The sequence below is a fragment of the Neolamprologus brichardi genome, chromosome 22, assembly GCF_056152115.1.
Source record: "Neolamprologus brichardi isolate AB-2024 chromosome 22, ASM5615211v1, whole genome shotgun sequence".
NCBI classification, from domain to species: Eukaryota; Metazoa; Chordata; class Actinopteri; order Cichliformes; family Cichlidae; genus Neolamprologus; species Neolamprologus brichardi.
Window position 1 is genome coordinate 7,472,378 of NC_142124.1, and position 24,205 is coordinate 7,496,582.

The 24,205-nt window shown below is 44.1% G+C and overlaps 1 protein-coding gene across 1 annotated transcript in view; it reads right to left on the bottom strand.

The window, feature by feature from the left end:
* Positions 1-24,205, bottom strand: part of macf1a (microtubule actin crosslinking factor 1a) — a 115,457-nt gene that overhangs the window by 52,392 nt on the left and 38,860 nt on the right. Inside the window, exons 36-60 of the mRNA XM_087835198.1 lie at positions 23,857-24,144; positions 22,844-22,993; positions 22,457-22,690; positions 22,104-22,283; positions 21,843-22,016; positions 21,502-21,669; positions 20,153-20,344; positions 19,888-20,061; positions 19,527-19,650; positions 19,221-19,420; positions 18,762-19,079; positions 18,501-18,667; positions 16,955-17,111; positions 16,753-16,864; positions 15,846-15,908; positions 15,098-15,336; positions 14,827-14,956; positions 13,565-13,764; positions 12,904-13,131; positions 12,540-12,816; positions 11,730-12,322; positions 11,425-11,613; positions 11,141-11,347; positions 9,575-9,892; positions 9,290-9,472 (exon numbers count right to left, since the gene is read on the bottom strand). Coding sequence (XP_087691324.1) covers positions 9,290-9,472; positions 9,575-9,892; positions 11,141-11,347; positions 11,425-11,613; positions 11,730-12,322; positions 12,540-12,816; positions 12,904-13,131; positions 13,565-13,764; positions 14,827-14,956; positions 15,098-15,336; positions 15,846-15,908; positions 16,753-16,864; positions 16,955-17,111; positions 18,501-18,667; positions 18,762-19,079; positions 19,221-19,420; positions 19,527-19,650; positions 19,888-20,061; positions 20,153-20,344; positions 21,502-21,669; positions 21,843-22,016; positions 22,104-22,283; positions 22,457-22,690; positions 22,844-22,993; positions 23,857-24,144 — 5,265 coding nt within the window. The remainder of the gene's footprint in view (positions 1-9,289; positions 9,473-9,574; positions 9,893-11,140; positions 11,348-11,424; positions 11,614-11,729; positions 12,323-12,539; positions 12,817-12,903; positions 13,132-13,564; positions 13,765-14,826; positions 14,957-15,097; positions 15,337-15,845; positions 15,909-16,752; positions 16,865-16,954; positions 17,112-18,500; positions 18,668-18,761; positions 19,080-19,220; positions 19,421-19,526; positions 19,651-19,887; positions 20,062-20,152; positions 20,345-21,501; positions 21,670-21,842; positions 22,017-22,103; positions 22,284-22,456; positions 22,691-22,843; positions 22,994-23,856; positions 24,145-24,205) is intronic.

Below are 24,205 nucleotides of genomic sequence, written 5' to 3' on the forward strand. Positions count from 1 at the left end.
TAGCGATCATGTAGCGCATCATTATATAGCAGCTAGCCCAACTTCAGTAACCCCACAAACATCACTGCTGTTTACTTTTCTGTCTTCATTTATGTTGGAAGTGATAGTAGAGCTGTACGTTTGAATTTTTCAGAAATCTCGGTCAGAACATGCTATATCATGTTTAGGTGGAAACTAGCGAGCTAACTTCCTGCTAACTTCTAACTCCTCTGAATTTAATAAATTCTGTTTTCATGGATGCCTGGATGTTAAACTTAATTGTTACACCTGGTAAAGCAGCAACGCTGATGATTTAATTAAAGATGAAAGAATTTAGACAGTTTTTAACTCTCAGTCATGCCGCAGTATTTGTTTGACTTTGGGACCTGAAGCGGACGGAGTTTTGGACCCAGATTACTCCGCGAGGCTCATGACTACGGTAGCAGTAATGCTCCGACAATCCATCAAGCAGTGCGGCTTCATAGCTTACCAAAGTTGTGCTATGGATATGACGCCGTGTACCACATAAAATTGGTTCGAGGTCAGTAAGCACAATCAGAATTCATACATACACAGGGTAGATTTTTGAGAAAATTAAAGGATTTTAAGTGCGCCTTATAGTGCAGAAAATACGGTACAGTTAACCCAAGGTTCAGAAATGATACAGCTTTTATTCTTTTTATTCAGCATAAAACAGTGAAAGGTAACAAAGAAAGCAAATGCTTAACTTGTGAATTTAGAAGCTTTTCTGTGTCCCTGAGAATGTCTTTGTTGTACTAGTTGCTAAATGAGACCATAGAGTTTGTGCGTTTTGCTTTTGCTCCACTTCAAAAATCATCAAAGCTGCATCAGTTTGTAAAGATCGCGTTGCTGGAAAAAGCCAGTAAGCACCAATAACTTTTTCCACGCCACACACAGATCTTATTTACTGTGATAACACAAAAATGAAAGCTTTTTGTCCAGGAAGCCAGCATGGCACCAACTTCTGGGTTTGCCTAGAAAAACAAGTAAAAGCTGCTCAGATCTGCTGTGTTTCACATCAAAACTCACAATCTGACTGAAAACGACAGTTTGTTTCTTTTATTTTTGGTAACGCATGAAGAAAATGGTTTGCTGGTATGAGCAAGACCTTTTGTAAAAAAAAAAAAGACAAGTTGTTTGAAAAGCTGTATACGTTGGTCTGAAACGTGTCTATAAAGTTTAGCAAATATTATATTACACTGTTAGCTTTAATGCCTCGATATTTGGTGCAGAGGTCATAAGAATAATTGTTACACTAATTCTTTTCTAAACATTTTCAAGTGTCAAGGAAGTCTATCTTGGCTTGACCTGCAGCATTATTCAGTTTTATTATGTTTATTTTATTATGCCCAGTATTTGGAGAGAGAAGAATGATATCGAGTTCCATCTTATCGGGTCCTGTTGGACATGTTTTGTGAAAATATTTATGTCAGTATTGTCGAATTTCTCTGAACTGAGAGAAAGAGCGAGGAAAAAAGCGAGAGCGAGAAGACTGGGCTGAGCCGTGGCATGCCTTTCTAATTCACAACAGCTGAAATAATATAAGACCTGAGAGGAGGGAGGCCAAGACACACACACGTATATATGCGTTAACTCACACCATCCCAGACATATTTTGATCATAGACAAAACAGTCGCTCACTTCTCAGTCGTTTTCAGATGTATACTGAAGCGAAACATCTGTGTAAATGTGTGTGTGTTATAAAAAGGTCCAGCCGAAAGGATAAGATAAATTATATAACTTTGATCCAATCGGCCTCTCAGAGGGACAAAAAGAAAATGCAGCAGAAAAAATAAGAGTCATGACCTCAGACACACACTGAATCTGTCTCTGGCTTACACACAGACTCACACACTCGCATTAGACACGAATATGCAGACAGAAAGAGATCAGAGAGACAGAAAGTAGTCCAGGAAAATTCAGAAAGCCAGTAAACAGAGTTGCCGTCCAGATGATGTATGACTTGGATTAGGTGGGGAGTCATGGGAGGGTTACTGGGTTCTGACACACTGAACTCTTCTGACAGCACACAAACTTCTCAGTTCCATTAGACAAGCAGAGCTTCAAAAATATAAGGCTGGGAGCATCGGCTGGATTCACTCTTTCAGTATCATATGTTTTCTATTTGTCAGATTAAGTGCAATTAATCACCTAAACGGTTTTTACTGAATCCACTGAAGGTGACTTCACTGCTCCTGCTTTTGATCAGGACTTGTTTTGATGCCTCAAGTTTTTTTTTTAGCTTTAACATTAATAAGTTTTTATATTACAACTCTACATTTGTACGCTGACTCTGTGTATTTGTGAGTGTATTAGTTAGAGCAGGGCGATATGACCAAAAATATTTATCACGATATACATTTGAAAATTTGCGATAACAATATAACTGACGATATAATTGACACTAGACAAAATACTTTACAACTCCACAACTTTATTAGTGCAAAAAAAACTCCATCAATGTATTTTCACTTAAACAAGCAGCTTTTTTAAGCGCATTAAAGTTATATAAAAATGTAACAGTGCAAATTCCTTGCTGACAGTTTAACCGAAAGGCATTTCCAGTGGAAACTGGCCGACATATCCTCAGCATAATCATGTATAATATCCACAAAACTTAAAAAGAGGTTAAACACACAATACGGTAATATTATGTTGAAGCGCAGTACGTATCACTCCGCCAGGCTCCTGCCTACGGTAGCTGTAATGCTCCGACAATCCATCAAGCGGTGTGGCTTCGTAGCTTAGCAAAGTCGTACTAAAACATTTGACAGATTTTCGAGCGCCGTGTACATAAAATCGTTTCGAGGTCAGTAAACGCAACCAGAATTCATACATAAGGCGCGCGGGATTATAAAGGGCTCTGTCGATTTTCAGAAAAATCAAAGGATTGATTTTAAGTGTGCCGTATTTTCCAAACAACACAGTAATAACGACGGCCCGCTAGCATGCTCTACCAAAAATAGTGCTTTGTTGTGTATCTGACGGACGAAAGCCAAACCAGTTCCACACCACTGAAGTTGCAGCATTTTTACAAACCAATTCTGGTTCATCCGTTTCATTTAACGATCCACTTTCGCTCTTCTCATTCTGCGTCGCCGCCATGTGCGTATGTAAACATAGGCACTGCGCATGCGCGTTTTACCCATATTCTATCGCGATATTTCATTTTCCTATCGTTGCCCAAAATTGCACCGGTATTACCGTGAACGGTATGATATAGCCCAGCCCTAGTATTAGTAATGTTACCACTGTTCTTGTAGTGCAAAAGAATTTTGCTTTTCTCTCAAGAGTCATGGTTAGCTGGTTAAATTACACAATCATAAATATGTGAAAGTCAAAAAAAAATCTTCCCATAAAGTTTTATCTTGGAATGTATGGCTAACTGGAAAACAACACAGCATTTGGGGCACTGAAAGGTTCAATATCTGCATCCACTTTACTGCTGCTTACCGAAGGATAAAGGACTAAATGCGCAAATAACCTTATAGGTGAAAATAGGCCATGTTCCAGCTTCACAGCGGGCCAAATGACGACCAGTGAGCTACTGGCCCAGTTTGGCTCGACTTCTACACCCATCATTAAATAGCTGCTGACACAGGCGGTGCGGGGAAGGACAGTGAGTCACGGGCTTGCTGATTCTTGGAGGACTGAAAACTAGCGCATGGCGAGGTGGAGAGGAGAGACGAAGGAGGCTGACACAGCGGAGAGGAGGAAAAAGGTGCGAGGGAGGAGGATATGGAAGGGGTGAAGACAGGGGAGGTGCGCAGGCATGATTTAGAACTGGGATTTTCACAAAAACGTGTGCACACAAGGAGACGCAGATGCCTGCTGTGCCGATGTCACCCAGACTAACCAGCCCTTCCCAGGAATGTCCATCTGCAGTTATGGGTTTAGAGCCTCCTAACGCCCCTCTGCTAAATCACCAGTGTGAATATGTGTGCGCGCCTTCTCATCCCACCCAGAGACTATGTCAGCTGCTTAGGGACGAAGGGAGCCAGGGGCATGCAGAGAGATGTTGAAGCCACACCCTGATGTGCGTGTGTGCGTACTTGTGTGTGAGGGTGGGGTGAACAGACAGCTGAGATTCCGGTTGCAACCCGAAAAAGACTGGAATTAGAAGCATCCTCTGATGCGCAGTGCATACACACCTCTCATCAGGCCACAGAGCAACCCTAAATACAAACACAGATTCCACGGTAGCGCATATGTGAAAACAGGATGGCCAAGTATAAACATGTACATGATAAATGGCAAAACTCTTGCTGGGAAACAGAGAGCCAGGCAGCCAGCAGCACTGCCGGCTCATTACATCGTACATGTTCTCTTAAAGGCATATTATTAAATCAGTGCCAATGCAACAAGGGTTTGAGAACGAACACATGGACCAGACTGAAACGTTTTATGATTTACTGGAACCTTTTGAATAGACTTGGACAAAGAGCAAACATTTATGCACCCACTGATAAATGAACTGGATTAACTTTTGTTAGCCTCCCTTTTTTCATCTGGCACGATAATCAGATCAAAGTCCAATAACGTGTTTCATGAGAAAACTAATGTCTCGTTCTGATTAGCTATTTTAAGAATACTGAGACTGTAAAAATGGTAAACATCAGTATGTTATTACACTGATGTTACTTTTTAGCTCTGCTTACCCGAACAAAGCTGCTACTGGCTTCTTGATTTGAGAGATATAAACAAGCTTTCGGGGTGAAAAATGAGCAAAACAAAGTAGTAAAGCTGCAGTTCTTCTAGTGGCCACTTGAGGCCGACTCGTATTAAAATGCACAGTCTCATGTATTAAAAAAGATTTGGTCTTTAAAGCTACTTTTTTCCATCGTGATTTCTTAACACTCACCTGCCTAAATATTGTTAAGACTTCCTCATTAGGGTCTGCTTTCTCTGTTAACTCCGTTACTAAACTCGACCTCTCAGCCCAATTTATGGTTTTAATGAACTGAACAGTCTGTTCAAGAAGTTTGCGCCCTGGTTATAGTTAAATACTAGTATTTAATTTAGATGTTACTTAGCACTAATTAACAGGTATATGTGCATGTGTACCCATACAGTCTAGTGATGGAGCTTGATAACCTAGCTCACACTTTAGCACTTCTTGGTTTGAAATAACAACACAGTTAAAGTCAAAATGCTAAAATCGAGATTCAAAATGAGGCTTCACAAACCCGTGGGCGACATCGAGGTGGCGGCTTCTTGGATTTTCAACCCCTGCCAAAAAACTTTTACATTAAACATCACATTTTTCAGTCAGTGACATCTGCTCACTTTCAGTTTCTCACAGCCAAACTTTTAGATGTTTATCTAAGAACAAAATGATGTTTCTGAGGCTCGGAGTGTCTTGAATAAATCGCAGTGTAACAGGAATGCTAATAAAGAGACAAAGAGCAGAAGGAGACTGCTCTCTCGCACCCTCATTGACTCAGTAAGTCTCTGTGAGATCACCATTGGGAACTTTAAACAATAATCTGACAACATCACCACCCACTCCCATGACCCCATCATCCCATGGCTAGCCTCCACCCATACCCACACACACACACACACACACACACCTCATCTTGAGCCCACTGGTCTTTTTAACCATTGGCATGACATCATCTCTCTGGATTGGAAAAGGGGTCTGTTGGGGGAGGGGAAGGGGGCTGAAGAGAGGGGAGAGGGGTGGCCCGGTCTGTTTTAGAGCCAGACAGACATGTTTAGGTTTGAAATGAGCCGGGCTGGATCGGTTACAGAGAGAGTGAAACAGAGAGAGAGGTGGAGGGGGAAAAAACAAAACCAGGAGGGCTGGTTCACGAAAGTGGACGAAAGACATTTTCTCATCTCAAGACTATTAGAGGACACAGGACAATAAATCAAGTCAAAACGGGGTCAGACAGAAGACCAGAGCAACGTAAACCGTCTACCACATAATTCCTCATCTTTCCCTGTGTATCTGTAACCCTGCCCAATAATTTGCCTTTTTCTCGATTCTTCACAATACCCCCCTGCTATCCTCTCTTCGGTGCCCTCCTATAAATACTCCCCCTGCCCCCAGATAGAGTGACAGACCATTTCTCCATGCTCTACATACCCTGCAGACAGTAGCTATTATACATTCTGCCCGTGATATTTTTGCAGTCTGCCTGCACCTCGGCTCACAGTTCACAGCTTTAATAGAGGAAAGGTCTTCATCACTGAAAAACAACACAACACAAACTATTTACCTCTTAAATAACATACAGACACACGATGGAATATTTGACTTATATTTTGACTGCGTCTGTTTCACTACAGCTGAAATTTCACCCTGTAGCAAATAGAGTAGATCATCAGGTCTACAGCCATGCTCGTGGCTTTTTAAGGCGGTATGGGCATTTTATTGTCTTGTGTCAAGTTATGTAGCTGTATGTATGTTTCTTTATTTGATCGCAGATTGAGCTTGACCGATGCTGCAGCTTTGCTTCATCATCTGAGAACAATGAAATCTGTATAGACATTATAAGGAACATACCGAGGGCCAGATTTACTAAACAGGGAAAAATAGCATGTGAGCGTAATCCACAAATAAATTGAGCATTAGATAATACCTTCACTGTATTTAATTAAAAAACATTTTTTCTTGTCACCATGCGTATGATGCGTGCTTGTGTAAACTCGTTTAAGGGCTAAAATCTTATTAAGTGATTTCTTTTCTGCATCAAAATGAAAATATGCTGGAAAAGTTGCTTATTATTAATATCAAACATGCTTTATTTGATAAAAATAATATCAGTTGCCTCTTTAAACCTTGTAAACACTGAAATATTGCTTTGACCTAATTACTCCCAGTCATATGGCGCATTAGTATACCTGCAGATCTGCTCGCTAACATGATTAATTCAAGTGCAAAATATTTAACGGAGCTTCAGACTCTTTGATGTGGCTCCGTTTTTCAAGTGTAGCCTATTTATCTGGATCTCTCCTCTCATCCTTCCCTTCTTCTTTCAGCAGCTCTTTATCTCCTCTATTTGTTTGTTCTCTGCTACACATTCCCTCGGCTCGCTCTCATTAAGGGCCGGTGAGGGGGAAGAAGAGAGAAAAACCCAGAAACGCACACAAAGAAAGGTTAGTAGGCCAAGAAGGAGGCGCACCGGAAATTAAGATGTTTCAATATATCCGAATAATCAAATTAGGATGGAAGAAAACAAGAAAGGTGCAGAGGTTTAAAAAGTTGAAGTGAGGATGAAGAGAAACAGGAACAAAGAGTCATGAGTAAAAACTCTTCTTTGATCCACCCACGCATCTCGACAACAGCGGAGATGATCGCTCTTAAGGGGACGAGGACTACTCAGACAAAATTTGTCGTGTGCAAAAAAATGATTAGCGCCCATATTACGCGAGTCATCGATCATCCTGAAAAAGCAGGACCTTCCTGGAGCGCCACAAGCTGCAGATGGCAGAAAATGCACTGACTGTGCGTGGGACTCGTTGCATACTACTCCTGAGCTCTCGCATAGTTGTCTAAAGTGGACAGGATATTACATCATGTCAAGAAAATGTACTCGTTAACGAGAGAAGTCAGACTGAAAGACTAGCCTAGGCCTGTGAACCGAACACTGGAGGTGCCAGGAGTTTCTCCCAGCGGGATTTTTTTCTTTAAATGCAGAACGAGCTGTAAACAGTTATGTCTTAGTGACAACTTACAGTATTACAGTACATACAGTATTACGGATTTCATTATTTAGGTTAATACCTCACTGTAAACATGCAGTGTGTAAACAGTCAGATCCTAAATTTGGATCCACTGGCTCAGAATTATCACATTTCTTACTCCAGTATTTATTTTCCTTCAGTTCAGTCTTCTGCTACAATAAGTCAGCTGTCGATTGAAGTTGTGAAGCAACTTGAAAAGAATGTGCTGTGTTTGTGTTGTTGTAAATCCAGAAACTTTGGGTTATGAGCTGTTAACAGGACAAAATAAACTTCTTACAGAGGTCACGTCTTCAGGAGTCCTTCCAGTAATTTTACAGGCAGTTTAATTTCTACTCAGCAAATGCGTCATTTGCTTTATTTTTCTTTTCTAATCTTTCAGCTCCAGCCTCTTAGTAATTGTTAAACCCGTAAACTGTAAATTTGCAACACAGGATTCAAAATATTTCATCAAATCTTGGTTTGATTGAAGTCTGAAGCGGGGTGGTTCTGTGGTGGCTAGCAGTCTCTCAGTATCTAATGTTGTATGTTATAAGCTTAAAACCGCACTCTCTGTGTAGTGCAAGCTGTATTTATATGGTTTAGAAAGTTTATGTAAAGCCCAGACTACCACCGAAGACTCACGCTGGGAAATGTGTCCTCAAACGCCTCAAATCCTTGAGGTAAAAAGGAGCAGCACAAACAAAGACAGTACAGCCATTTCTTGTGTTTACAGAACCCGAGCTCGTCTCAACCACAAGAAAAGGAAAAAATAGACTCGTTTTGCCTCGGCATCAAATTTAGATCATTTTCCATCACCACTGTGACGAGGCTAACGAGGTCAAAACGCTAGCTGGGCGGGGCTTGAACATCACGAGGAGGGAGGGGTGTCATAAGTATTTGAGAGAGGGCGAGTGCGCTCACATAATGGCTGGAAATGTTGACAGAACCACAACTATCCTTAAAAGAACAGGAGCTGCGTGATTCAGCAGCGTGTCAGGCGTTTCAAAGAGACATGTGACTCAGCTAATCACCGTGTCCGAGTCCTGATGCACAACAGGAGTCCCCCATACACACACACTCATTCACCCCCACACATGTACCTCATGGTCTCTAGAGAGATGAGCAAGAGGAAGAGCACAGATACAGACCCCCTCAGAGACACATATTGAATGTCACTATTCATAACTCACTCACACACACGCAGCTCTAAAGCAAAGCTGATGTTACGCTGAAGAGTCGCTGTGTATCTGTGCAAATTCATTTCAATGGCATCATGAGAAGGTAGACACACAAACACGAACCCGTTCACCCGGAGCTATTTTAGATTCTTGCATGTCGTCGACGAGCAGACACAATACCCGCCTGAGCCGATGATAAACTCTTGTCTTCTCATAATCATACATATACTGTAGTCATAACAACGAACCATGGAAATCACACAATCGAGCTGAATGTAACAAGGAAAAAAGAAGATTTGGTACAAACTACTGCAAATCTGATTCCTTGTAGAAAAACCTCAAAACATTCAGTGACAACAGATTCAGTGGCTGCAAACTCGCTGCTTTCACAGTCACACACAGACTGCACACATCCACGTTAATAACCAGCGAGTCCTACCTTGAACTCCTGCAGCTGCTGCTTAATCATCTCCACCTCTGTGCCAACCAGGCCCTGCGCATTCAGATTCTCTTCTGCTCTTCCCAGCAGGCCTTGCAGCTCAGCCACCAGCCTGTAGAAATCACGAACACGGTCCGCGGCATCCTCGATTTGGTCCAACCTGGCCTGGCCGCGTTCACTCAGCTAGAGAGCAGAAAACACAAATCAAGGATTTGTTACTAACATTTACCAAAGTCGCCGCCGAGTCAGGATAACCTCCATCACATCAGCTTCCTCTTCACTCACCTTGCCGGCCTGGCGGCTCAAAGCCTCCGTCTCCCTCCTGAGTGCGAGGAGGTCGGGAGAGGAGCCTTCGCGCCGCAGCATGGTGGTACACTCTGACGCGTGGCCCTCCAGCTCAGTCCTGAGGTTGGCCAGACGGGAGAGGAAGCCCTTCAGGGCGTCGGCCTGAGAGGCCAAGGAGTCCGCGTCGCGTCCGACGGGACTGAGGGAGTCCAGTTCATCATCAAGGTCGGCGAGACGTGAGAAGACGTCCCGCACGTGAGCCTGGACCTCGCCGACGCCCTGCAGCCGTGACTCCAGGGAGGAACAGCACTGCTCGATCTGATGGAGGAGGATAACAAGTATTTAACTATGATTGTACTTGACCTTAAAATGCATTAATTTAACAACGCACATTAAAGAGATTTAAAACTACAACAGCATCTGCCTTACAACTGAAAGACCATCTCCCCACGCACTGTTTTACTCTGACATGAAATCTCTTTTCTCTGAAGCGTCAAACCAGAAAACATCAAAAATGAAAAGGCAGAAAGAGTAAGACGACTTTTTCAGTGCAGTGACTACTTTTTTGGAAATATAAGCAACCAACAAGAACCAGAAATTTAATAGGAATAGAGACCCAGTAATGATATCAGCTTAGAACAAAAGGCTGCTTGTTCAAACCACTATTAATCAGACAGAGAGGAGCCTGTGTGGTAATATTTTCTGTCCAAAGCAACAGCTCAAGGCTAGAGAACAACGTGTAACCAAACCAGAAAATGATGCAACACAGCAGCGAGTATAAATAGATTTCGTCTGTGTAGGTGCAAGGAAGGGACAGTAGAAGCATCATTGCCCAAAGCACCGCAGAACTGTTTCCTCGGCAGCAATGTCATCAGATCGATAGTTTGTTTTTGTTTGTTTTTTTAAAAAAGGTAAATAAAACATCTTAGAGGATCCCAGCGTAGCCTGATGGCTTCGATACTGTATACAGTGAGAAGTCGTGTGGTAGTTGTGACCTTAAATGGAATATATGGAAGCTGGATCGCAGAAATAAGATGCAACGTTATGGGCGCTGAATTCTGAACGCTCTGGTTTACATTTCAAACTGTGACAAAGTGCTGAACGTCCACACCGACCATACACAGCATCGCTACTATAACATTAACAGCCAAACTCCTCTGACAGCTATAGCTGTTCTGCTCTCCCTCAGTTCACTGACGCACTCACTAGATCAGACACCCTCTCACACAATGACCCTTGGAATAAATCGTTCGTCCGGTCGTAAAACATGTCTTCAGTCCAGATTGCAAAAATTGCTGGTTGGGTTTCATCAACTTTTATGGCTCCTTTCATCACTGCCCCTTTGTCACATCCTGCTGTTTTACCAAAGCATGTTCCCGGGTGGCAGATTTGGCTCTTTAATATGTGCATCAAGTATATTTTAGACAATTACAGGCCACGTACAGGTAATCAGCGCGGAGGACGTTCACCCTTTTTGATAAACACAGATGTATCTGATGCCCGAGTACATTAAAGAAACTTTAACAAAGCCCCTCCCTTTTTAATTACAATGACCCTGCTCCCCACCTTGTCAGTAACACCTTCATACTCTTTCTCTGCATCTTTGGCCTGCTCCTGGAGTCTCCATGTTCCCTCTGTGCTGCCTCCTGGTGTCTGGGGTGCATCCTGCACCAGCCCCTGAGCCAGGTCTCTCAGGTAGACCACCTGAGGCTGCAAGGATCTCAGACTCTCCTGCTGACTTCTCAACCTCTCCAGGCTTTTGGCACTGCATGCCTGAATGTGAAAGAAGGCGATGTGGTCACTGCTGGCAATAACGTAAGTGAAGGTTAATGATCAATGCTTTTCAGTACCTGAGGTCCCAGAGCCTCCTGCACTTCGATTTGGTGCTTGGCAGCCTCCAGTCTCCTCTCCACTGCCTGTCTACCTTCTTCAAACTCCTTCAGACGGCTGGCCAGCTCCTCCAGCTGGGCGGTGCGATTATGGAGGCTTTCGCCCAGTCCATCTACCCTCCGGTTCAGCTGAGCCTTCTCATCACGTACCTACAAAAAAACAAGTGTGTTTATCATTTACTGAACTTTAGATTTTTTCATGCACTTTAATCTTGCATCGCCAATCAGATGAATGGATTTATCAGTCTCCATATTTCAGTCCATACCTCTTCCTCCCCGATGCAGCACTGCTCCAGCAGCTGATCAGACGCAGCATTAAAGGCTTCGAGTAGAGGTTGTCGTCTCTCGATGTCCAGGGACAGATTTCGTGCTTTCTGCAAGGCTTCATCCAGGGCAGATGAGTCAAGTGATGGTTGTAGCTCTTTTTCTTTCCCTTCGCAGTCTGCTAACCACGGTACCAGCTCAGCCTTGTGCTGCTGGTAAGTTTCTGCTTTGTTCAGAGTGTTTTTCAGTCTTGCCTCCCTGTCTGAGATCCTGTGGTTCAGGCCCTCCCAGTCCTGTCTCAAGGAGGTCAGACGGGCCTGCAGGGCTGAGCGCTCGTCTGCTGGTAGAGTGGCGAGGAGCGACGCTCCCTCAGCCTGGATCAGCTCGTAGGAGCCTCGCTGACTGGCAATCCCACGCTGCAGCTCATCTGTCTCTGCCAGCAGGGAGCGAACGGCCTCCGGCTGACAGGGCAGGGCGACGGTTGATGATTCTCTAGGATCTGTCTGCTTGTCAAGCCAGGAGCGCAACTCCTCAAACATCTGCTGGAACTGCTGGGTGGACGACAGGGCAGCCTGGAGCTGAGACAGACCGTCAGCTAAAGGAAAGAAAAGCAGAGCATGAGGAATTAGAAACAAACACCAAACAAGTACATTAATAAAAATGACAAAAAGGACTTCAGAAGGTTCTGATGTATTTATCAGTGAGTTAGTTAGTAGCAGGTTTTTTGCATCAACAATTATGAATCATAATAATAATAAAAATTGTAAAATAGTAATGATAATCATTCAATGTGCCACATAAACTCCACATACCTGCACGCTCCTCCAAACTCTTGAGCGGCCCGCTGACACTCTCCAGGCGTTTGCTCAGCTCTTCTTTCAGGTAGGGTTCAGCCACGATGGCGCTCAGCTCCTTACAGAGCTTCTCCGCCTCGGCAAGCTCGGTCCGCCTTCTCTCCAGCACAGATCGGATCTCTCCGGTTTCCTGCAGGCGGCGTTTCAGTGCCTCGGGTTGAGCGCTCAGTGAGGCCTGAGCATCTAACCTCTCGCTCAGAGCAGACAGACTGGAGGAAAGATCTCGGAGCAAGGCCTGAATGGGAGATTAGAAATGTTTACCACCACATGAGGAATGTGACTCAAGATTCTGCTGAAACCTCTCGACTTGTCTCAGTCTTACCTGGTAGCGTTCGCTGGTTCCTTGGGCCTGATCGATGTGGTTTGACCTCTGTGTCAATTTGCTCGTTAGGTCCTCCCACTGCTGGGAGATGGAGCCCAGTTCAGAACGCACCTCTGCCAGGTCCTTGGGGTCCTGAGCAGAGTCACCGGTCTGGGAGAGGATGCCCTCAGCTGACTGAGTCAGCTGGTCAAACTGTGGCCGCCGGGTCTCAAACTCCCGCAGCATGAACTGAAGGAAAGAGGAAAGATCAAAGGCATCATTACAAATTCAATGAAGCAACCTGTCGATATCAAAAACATAGAATCTGTCTTTAAAAGAAATGAAAGCCTGCAGAAAACCCCCCACTTTTTCTTGTGCTGGATTTTTATTGAATGTCACTGTTTCACCTACTCAGAGCTTTAATTCTTTTTACATTTTCTGCCACGTACTTGTAACCTGACACAGCAGATGGTTTGTTAGACAGAACCATCTGGGAACTTGTCCGTGTAAACTGCTGCAAAAAGAGCTGGCACTTTCAAAAATACTTGGCAAGTGATCTGTCTATCACCGTTCACCACGGGCAAACTTCAACCTATTAAATCAGCGAACCAGAAGACGAAGAGAAATTTGCACATAGGACCACATGGTCAACGGCACTTCCGGCTTTATAAGGTAAGCATACCTGTGCTTGCTGTTTCTGTGTGTTGAGCATGTTGGGGTCGATGCTCAGGGGTCCCAGAACGCTCATCATCAGCTCCTTCTCCCTCAGCCAAGGACCCAACTGATTGGCCGCTGAGGCAAAGCTGCCCAGCCTATCAGCGCACGTCTCGAGCTCAGTCTGCCTCTGAGCCGCGGTCTGATTAGCCGTTTGCCAGCGGGAGTCTGAGGAAGTAATCAAAGCAGACGTGAGAAAACTTCAGTCAAACTGTTGATAAACGTGTTTGTATATTCCTCATCTAAAAACTAACCAAAGGGAACAGATTGTTTAGGGAATATTTTTTTAATTTATCTGTGCAACATTACAGCTCAGTCATATTAGATTTTTCTTCCCCTGCCCCTCCTACCTCTTCTGTCTCCTTCACTGACTCATGTTCTGGGCATCCTGCACTGCGTGTGTGTGTACTCGGTCCACATGGCTTTGAAAAGACTTTATGAAATATGAAATATAAAGGCCTCCTTCTTGGATTTCACCTTACATATTTCTGTCTCTGTTCGCTCATAGGAGGCTCTGGTAAAAATATCAAGTATTCGAGTGAACAGCTCCGACAGGAACGCTTCCCACTCTCTCCCTGGACAGTATTGATTTCACCTTCTCGTTATCTCATATAAAAGTTATTACAAATTCTGAAGTAACGTGCAAGTTTCCTTCAGAGCCATTTTCAACTAAGCAAAAAAAAAACCGTCATCTTTTAAGGCCGTTTAAAGAAGTCTGGAAAGATTACGTTTCCAGCACAGTCCTCTGCATGTTTATCTGCTTCTTATTATCCTCTTATATTTATCAAACTTGACATGAGGGAACATAAACTCCCTGACTGCTACGGGTATCACAACTCATATTTCTCTAAATCAGCGTTTCTTTGTGTCAAGCCCCTCAGGCAGTGTTTGTTCTCTACATCACTGACTTGCATCTCCTCTGCGTGAGTCGCTCATGCTTTAACACAGTGCATCGTCTTCATAATGGATCTCTCCAAAAGTACTGCGCAGTGCAGTGCTCATTCCAGTTTCCCACACACAGGATTTACTTGGGGTGTACTGCACAGGTAAGTGCATACTTGGCAACTCATTGAGCATCCTTCATACATTTTTTTTTTTTCATCCAACAGAAACACTCCCATCACATTATTTTAAAACTAAGCTAAGCTCAGCCGTTCCTGTCTCTTGTCTCCATACTAGATGGTTGTCCAGTCCTAAATCATCTTTTCCACCGTCACCTACAGCACATACCTATCTCTTGCAGCTGTTGTCTCCAGGTGTCTGCTTCTGGTGAATCGGGGTTTTCAGCAATCAGTTTCCTCAGCGTGCTCTTCAGCTCCTCCACCTTTCCTGAGTGCTCGGCCAATTCTGACAGCAGGGCCTGCAGAAGAAAAACAACGTATGCATATCAAAGCTATTCAATAAAGCAAACAAAACGTGGTTATAACAGACAACAGATGACTTTGCCGCATCTTTACCAAAGAAGAAAAGGCACCACAAAGCATTAGAGTCTATCCTTTACCTTGTTCTCCTGGGCTTGAGCTCGTACCACCTCCGGTTTGGAGGGAGAGGCGGTCTGTGCCTGTCTCAGGCTTTGCTCTCTGTCTGTCAGCCAACTCTTAAGCTCTTCTGTGCCCTGCCTGGCCTTCTGCCTCAGCTCCAGCGAGGCCTGCTGCTGACCAAGACGCTCCTTTAACTCCCCGCCCAAAGCGTCATATCGACTGTTCACATCAGACACTGCTACCTGGAGCTCTGTCAGATCTGAGGGCCAAAAAAGGCACAAACCCTGAATGTATTAGAAAACCCCGGATACACCAGAACAGAGAAAACCAGCAAACAAGCAAAATGTCAGAGCAAAAGGACAGGAAGACCCACAACTGTACATAAAGAGAAACTTTGGAGTGAAGCAGTGGAGACACCAGTATTTTTTTAAATGTAATAAATATACCTGCTGTGTTTTGGATGGACAAAGCCAGCAGTGACAGGACAGAGTGGGGGCACAGGAAAGGGTAAAACAGAGAACACTCTCTAAAAGCACCACTAATGTAGGTGGTGGTCAACTCTGAGGTTCATGTTAGACTCTCATTTTAACCATGTGGGGTCTGCTGCTTCTGACTACACAAAGGTTGTGCAGCGGCGTCGCGCTGGCCTTTGTCAATACGCGTGCTGCTGAGATGTTATATAATAAACAGCGAGTGAAAAGACACCACGCGGTTAAGTCGGGCTTGATGGAGAAAAAGGACAGAGAGCGAGCTGGAGGGAGAGCTCACCTTTACAGGTGTGAATGCCATTGACACTGCTGGGACCTGCTGAGCCATTGATGTGAGGAGCACCTGGGAGAAAAACACACACAGCTGACTGAGTACAACATGCTCATGCAAACACCGTCGCACAAACATCAACGTGGCGAGCGATGAACCAACGGGTTTGGAAAAAGGTTCAGACACAGGTGCTCAACAGTACCAAAACATCTGCCAGCGTACAAACAATATCAGCACAGGATGCTCGGGAGGAAGTGAGGAACGCTGAGAGACAGACTTCGGAGAAAAAGACACAGTCTGAACATGGACACAGGAATCTAATGCGTGTAACACACAGCAAGATAAATACTCACTGCATTCGCCTACTTCTGTTTTGGTTTTATTTGATTTAACTATTAAGATGTGTACACAAGAATATCCAACCATGTAACCAGAGGGCAGAACACCTAGAAGTGAGTGGATACAAATGTTTCTGATGTGGTCCAAAGCTGGAGAAAATAACTGAAAAAGTCTGGGATTTAGTTTGTGGTTTTGTTGGATTTCCCTGCAAAGTCTGCAGGTAACGAACTGTTTTAGAAGTTGGCAGCGCTCCCCGTTTCCTTCATTATTTAAACGTGCCGTCGTAGCTTAGCTGTATCACAGGAATGTACCGCAGCAGGTCTGATTATTAATACAGATTCATTACACGTGTTGTTTTTGTCGTCTCCTTCCTGCAGTTCTTAATTCATGATTTGTGTTTCATATCTGTTTACCTCAGGTCAAATTACTTTATAAATCCTCCGATGATTCCCCCCCCCCACCCACACCATCTGTAATTCTCACTTAAAAGCGCTCTCATGCGTAAACAAAGTCATTTAAACTGAAGCAGAGTGTGAGAGTGCTTATTGATTGGCAGCTTCTGCATCCTCGTTCTTACCCGTTTTGGTCTGAGGAGCGGTGATATCGATGATGAGCGATTCCAGCTCAGAGCCCGTCTTGTTTAGCTCTTGAACTCGGGATCCCTGCGACTCCCAGTCGTGCAACAAGTCCTGAAGACATAAAGCATTTAAGGAGTCATTTCAAGTAGCATGGATATATTTTTTCCCCCATGATTCACATTTTCTACCAAATTAATTAACCTTAAGCTGCTGAACTCTCCTCTGCAGGCCCTCTGTGTTGAGGTTGGCCTCTTTGGAGGGCAGCTGGTCCTGTGCTGTCTGAAGCCACCTGACGAGGGAGCCGGAGAGGCCGCGGAACTGGAGCAGCTGTTGCTCGCAGGCCTGAATGGCAGCAAACCTGTGTGTGGAAAAACAGACGATGAGGAAGGAAGACGACAACGTGAAGAAAACAAGTCGTAGACAGAGACCAGAGAACGTACGGAGAACCAGAGCAGGGAAAGTTCTGCTTAAAAAACACATTTTTTAATTTTAATTTTAATGTCAAGTAATCATGTGATCCATTACAGTATAAACAGTTGCCCACTGTAATTTTTTAAAGACAGAAAAATGCCCAGACAAAACACTGCTGACATGAACCAGCCAAGGTCCACGCTGGCCTGGAGGCAGCATTAGCACAGCCTTGACCTCCCTCTGCGTATGTGATCTGTGTCGGGCTAAAGCTGGAAAAGTGCTGACTGCCTGCAGACAAAACAGCTCTGAGGAGACGTCTGGCATGGAGCAGTATCATTATCACGCTGCTATTTTCTCTCCCTCGGGATTCGAGGCTGGGAGTTATCTGAGCGGGCAGTTTATAGGACGGACAATGAGCCATGTGAACTCTGCTTATATTAGTACCCCGGTCAACACATCAGTTCACACTCATTTGAATACAGTAGGCTCACACAGACAGACAGTACTGTACCCCAGTACTGAGAAACATCACGTAAGATTAAAACAAACCCACATCCTACAGTACGTCGTATGAGTGCCGTTTAGCCACTATAAAATTAGAAATAATATGTTGATTTTACAGAAGGCTGACTGCCCCACCAATCTGAACTATAATCCAATAAATCTGCACCAGACTGATGGTATTTATAAATTCCCAACCCCCTGCTGACAGGCTTTAAGTGTGGCTGCTCACTGATACCACGTCAGGTCTTGTAGGCATAGCAACCGGTGCCTCGTGAAGGTTACAGATTTAGAAAACAAAATTTGGAAACCGCTCCACTCACACAGTAAGTGTTTTAAAAGTAGATAAAACTCAATCTTAGACGAATCAAACCACATCCTAGGTTTGCTCTGAATTCATCTCCAAGATCGTCTCATTTGAGATAAGTCTAGAACGGGCTGACATTTTTATGATTCACACATCTGGGAGCAAATGGTAAATAAAGGAGCCATGGTACTGTTCAGAGATTTGTATCTGGTGCCCTTTTGTGTATTTTATAGTGAACCTGGCAACTGATGAGACAGGACCTGCATCGTCCTCTTTTAGGAAACACACATGAATTTCAAGTCTTAAATTACCAAGTTATCTCAATTTAAAGGGACATTAGCTGTAAAAGTTTCTGTTTTCTATGATTTTTATTACTCAAAAAACAAACAAACACCAAAAAAACAAAAAACTTGTGAGCATGAACTCTTTCCTTACAACACAGTTTGGGTCCCTTTAAAAACACTTGTTCCTTATTCACATTTACAGCTGCACAACCTGAAAGTGCATTTTTCACATTGGTGTTTTTACCTTTCGTTTACATTTTCTTCCAGTTGGCTGAATTCATCAGTGACCTCTTTGACATTGTCCAATAAGCTTTGAGTATTACTGAAGGGTTTTGATTGGCTGAGGTCGGTGCCAAGGTTGCAGAAGGATTTCAGCTGCCCGGCTTCCTGTTCCAGCTCCGATCGGACCTCCTGAGAAAACACACACACAGGCAAAAATGTTGGACGGAGCCACCGTATGACCAATCCACTGACCTATTAATGAAAATCTGTCGACCCTGCTAACCTCAATGGTCTGCCTGTAGTCGTCCACGCTGCGGTCCGGTTGACCGACAGGACTCAGAGCCTTCACTCGGCTCTGGGTGAAGACCTGGAGGTCTGACCCCAGCCGCTCGTAGCTCTCCAGCTTGGGCAGCAGCCCTTTGAGCTCAACTTCCCTCTCAGCCTGGCTGGCCTGTGCTGCAGCGAAGCGCTGAGTCAGATCTTCTAAACTCCCCTGAAGGCCTGAAGCCGTGGAGGCGTCTGAGGTGTGAAGCAGTTTGGAAACAGAGTCTCGTGTTGCGTCCACACTGCCCTGCCGGGAGAGTAATTCCTGCCGAAGTTTCTGAACAAGAAAGACAGGAAAAAAAAGAGAGTAGGATGGAGATTTGTTATAATTATAAACCTACAAAATTCAGGCAATTTTTTTCAGATGTTTTATACTTTGTGAAAAAATTCAGCCTTTTTCTTTTGGTAATTATCCCACCTGGTTCTGAGTAAGGGCATCCTGTACAGCCTGTGCAGTGGGTTCAATTGGTCCAGGGCTCAGAGCCAGTTTGTCCAACCAGCTCAGCAGACCCTTGAGGCCCTCCTGGACGCTGACAGATTGGGCCACAGCTGTCTGCAGCTGCTCGGCCCGTTCTGAGACAGATGTGGAAAGGGAGTCGAATCTCTTCTCCAAGCCATCTAAAGAGAAAGGGTGCGAAACAAGTCAAGCTGTGAAAGAGCCCAAATAAAGGCTCTGTGGTCTGTGATTATAACTGAAGACGACGTGTTCGGCAGTTTAAATCACCTGCAGCACACAGGATGTCAACAGCTTTCAGGGAAGGAGATTCATCTGTGCTGACCAGATCTCTTCCTGCCCTCTTCACCTTCTCCAGCTGCACCGAGCGCTCTGCCAGCTCATCCTGAAGCAGCTGGAAATAGAGATACCCATAAAACCCATAAATATTTCCTATAATCCTCATAAATATTACAGCCTTTTTTCGTTATCTGAAAAATTAAATTTATGTTTTTTCATCATTTCTTTGCATGATATACAGCTATGGAATGAAGACTGCAAACTAGGCCATGTTTTTGACCGTGTCTCAATTGCATCTTTTCTCTGTCATTTTGTGCTCATTAATGCAGGTGTTGGTCATTGCATGCTTCACCTGTACTTGTCGTAGTGTGTTCTGTAGGTTCTGCGGGTCTGTCTCTCCGCTGGCCTTCGCTATGCTTTGGTTCTGTTCCTGAGTGCTGAGCCAGGAGTGGAGGGAGACGACCTCATCCTGGTACTGCTGGTATCTCTCCAACAGGCCGGACAAACGGCTGCCCAACTCTGTTGACTGCACACAGCACACAAAGGTTTTTAAGCATATAAATGAACCAAATGTGGCGTTTAGCACAATTCCTAATGATTATCAGAACTTCCTTCACCTTGGTGTGTAGAGTGGTGTATCTGTGGTTGGCATCCTGTAGCTTGTCAGTTACCAGATGCTTGGTGCTCTCCAGAGATGCATCTGAACCACCACCTTGCTCCAGAGCTCCCTGAACAGAGTCCAGAACTTTCTGACCCGAGATGGAAACGAAGCGCAAGTCCGCCTTGTGGCAAATCACATCTTCAGCAAGCTGGAATTACAGATATATTTACAGGTCAATTGGGAATAAATTCACAGAGTTTAAGTGGAAAATATAATTTTAAGTCTTCATGGAAAGCACGATTAAATCAGAAGGTCATCAGTTCAAATTTCAAGAATGGGTGGGAAAAACGTGTAAGGAAAACACATAAAACACTGTAAATGTGGTACCAGGGGACTCTTCATGAGTAAATTATCCTAAACCGGTAAAGTGGAATTTCCCTCCCCCTTCCACATGTGAGACTATATAAAAACATATGGATAACTTGAACTGGAGCGTGGAAACTTAGTCACCCATGGATAATTAAAGAAAAAAAACAACAACAAAACATACATTAGTAGCAGTGATTTCAATCTGGGCCCAGCCCATTTACTTCAGTTCAAAGCAGCAAAAACCACGTTCGGCTAATTCAATCAAACTGCGGAGCCACAATGCCACAAGAAAACTCGTCTGTCTGGAGAATTTCTTGCTCAGTAGTAGATGCAGTACAGAGTTTGAAAGGTTTGCTTTTTCCTTCTTTTTTTTGGGGGGGGGGGAAGAAGGAAAAAAGGCTTTACAGATGTGTAGCTCACCCAGTGGCATCACCACTGTGTCTCTATCTGCAGGTCAGCATCATGTGAAAAATTAATTTGATACAACAGCTCCCTCTTGTGGAGAATTACTGGCATCCCATTTGGAAACAGTCCATATGTATATGTTTGTGAGTCAATGCCCAGCTTCATGAGAAACTTCAAATTGAAATATATAAAAGCGTTGAACATAACAGATGAAAACAGGTAAGATTTTAATGCTGTAACATGTACTTTCTCAACCTAGTGTCAACCTAGCAGCTAATATTACCTACATACATGCAAAAGGTTGGTTTTATTTTGAAAAGGCTTATTGTCTTAACTTTCACAGTGTAGATAATAACCCAACATGAAGACAAAGCTCAACTCTGCACCCCTGCCTACTGAGCTCCGATCGATTGTTCTCACAGTATTGTAAACGCTGGAGATGCTGTCGCTCTAGTGTAAAAACTATGTCATAACATCATTTCCAAATGATCTTAAGCATTTTTTTTCTTTCTGTAAAAAAACAAAAAACCTTTCATAATGAAGGAAACCATCGGTGTTAGCAACGATTGGCTGGACTCTACTTCCATGTACCTTTCTGTGCTCGTCTAGCCTGCCCTTAAGTCCTTGTGCATCTGTTTCTCCTTCGCCAAGAGAACGAAGATCCCGTTCACTTTGTTCCAGCCAGGTACCCAAACTTCCATGTTCCTGGAGGAATTTTGTCAGCTCATCTTTCAGAGCCTCAGACTTTCTCAGACGGTCCTACAAGATAAACGATACAGGAGAGGCAGTCAGTTACCACAGGGGCTAAACACCACCGTCACTAATGCAGCCTCATTAAGTTGCATCTGAACAAAAAAGATATTCCTAGACAGTGCACATATTATGTATGGAGAATAGCACACTTTTTATACACATATTTATACTTTTAGTACCTGGCAGCTCTTCAGTTTGTCCTGGTGCTGAGCCTGCAGCTGGTCCAGGGCAGCCCTGAGTCGCTGTTTCTCTTCAGGAGGAACTGTTGTGTCAGGCTGCTCCAAAAGGGACCGAGTCGACTGGGTGATCTGCAGCAGCTGTGCCTGCTGAGCCTGGAGCTGCTGAAGCTCCGCCTGGCAGAAAGATGATATCGGTCAGAACTCTGTAATATTGTAAGGCATTTAAATCAAAATGAGCCAAACATAGATCAGAAAGTTAACCTGTAGCATCTCAGTATGTGACATCACAGCGCCCTCTGGTGGTGAAAAAGGCGAATCAATAACATCCTGGGCTGCTGAAGATCCAGCTAGAGTCTTTCCAGGTTGGTTAAGGGTGGACAGTTCATTCAGGAGGGAGTCTATATGAGTTCGGGTCTCCTGTAGTTCCTCCACTGCTTTCGCCTGGAGAGGAGAAGACGTTAAATTAAAACCCTAGTTGCTTAAAATGTTAGGTTTTAACTTTTAAAATGTCGTTAACGTATGAAAAAATATCTTCAGAAATGGGTAAAAATAGTTGTTTTAACAAGAGGATTTTTAAAATTCTGACAGATGTGTGACCACATTGCTGCTCTTACCCTTTGTGTGTTCTGCTGCACAGTGTTATTAATGGCCGTGTCGAGCTCGGACAGCGTGGTGTTGGTTGAATCTGTCAGAGCACTGTACTGCTCCTTCATTCTTGTTAGTGCTGCCTGGAGGTTCTCCCTCTCCTCTGGGCTCAGGGTTTCTCCTTGCTCTGACAGGAGCTCCTCCACAGACCTGATGGCCTCAGCTATGCCCTCGCCTTTAGTGTGGAGGTCTTTCTGGACTTCCTGAAGACAGAAACAAAGAGATAGAAACATTCCCTTAAATATTAAGGATTAAATGACTAAATTATTTAATGATATAAGTGCGATATCCAGAATTACTGAGCTGAATCTTATGCACACAAACAAGAAAGATAGATTAATGTAGGACTTTCACACCTTTAGTTTCCTCTGCTTCTCCTGCAGGATGTCCACATCACCTGACTCTGCTCCCGGTCTCTGACTGGCCAGCAGGCTGGCAGCTCCAGCCAACCACATGCTGAGGCCTTCCAGTTTCTGAGAGCACTCTGCTTTCTGCTGCTGAACCACCTGAGAGAAATGGAAGAGAGAAGGAAAAGCAAAGATCCAGAAAGAAGGAAAATGTGAGGAAAACTGACGTACGGACGAGTCCATCGTAAACACTTCAGGAACAGCCCACTCGTGATTTTGTTTTACCATTTTTATACCTCTTAACAGAAGCACAGACTAATAAGATGCTATACGTTTGTAGTGCACATTGCCAAGCTTTGAGCAGATTGTGTCCAGAGTTCACACTTAAAACACACACAGAGGCAGACACACATACACATTTACATCAACGTGTCTGACAAGCAACAAACGAACAATACAAAGAGAAATCAAACAAGTATCTGTTTTATTTTTGCTGTTTTTCCTCTTTCTCCCAGGTATTCAGATGAGACAAGAGGAAAAACAGTGACGGGCTGTAGCCAGCAAGGCTTTACTGAGATCAGATCTTTACCGCCGTGACACAAGCGATTTTCTTCAGTGGCAATCTGGAACAGCAAGGCAAACAGGTTAATAATACACATGTTATAGAGACATGCAGAGGAGCAAACACACTTGCATAAAAAGTTTCGGTAGTAGAAGTGAGGGTGGTGATACTGTCAAGTAGCAAAGCATTTGCAAAAACAGCAGCAGTGGTCCGAGTACAAAACCGAGACGAGGAGAACAGGTCTGAGTCGATGTGTAATGGCACTACAAGCTGAAACTATGGTGGAGGTTAGCGAGATTTTGTTGAGCTTTTCTAATCTGACACATCAGATTTCATGAAACATGAGCTTTTTTTTTAGCATGATGACAGTTAACAGCATGGCAACAAACGATGTTAAATATGAAAGCTAACCGAGTGTTTGCGCAGCGTTTAAAACCATCTCAATCAACGTTTTCCAAACCTCTCTCTCCCTCGCACTCTGCCTCTCTTTCTCCTTCTCTTCTTCTTTCTCCTTCTCTTTGCGCTGCCGCTCCTCTTCCCTGTCTCTCTGGGCTGAGAGGGCGTCGGCCCAGGCCTGGGCTTGACCGGACGCTCTGTGGAAGGCCTTCTGCAGCTGCTGAAGCTGCCCCAGAAGATGCCTGCTTTGCTCAGGGGCAAGGTCCTGCGCCCGCTCTGAGATGAACACCTGAATGTCAAACACTATGTTGTTGACCTCGCTAGAGCGAGCCATCAGAGAGGACTGGAGCTCCTGAAGGAAAGTTTCACACAAACAAATGAATGCTCAGCAGAACAAGTCAGTGAACCAGTGT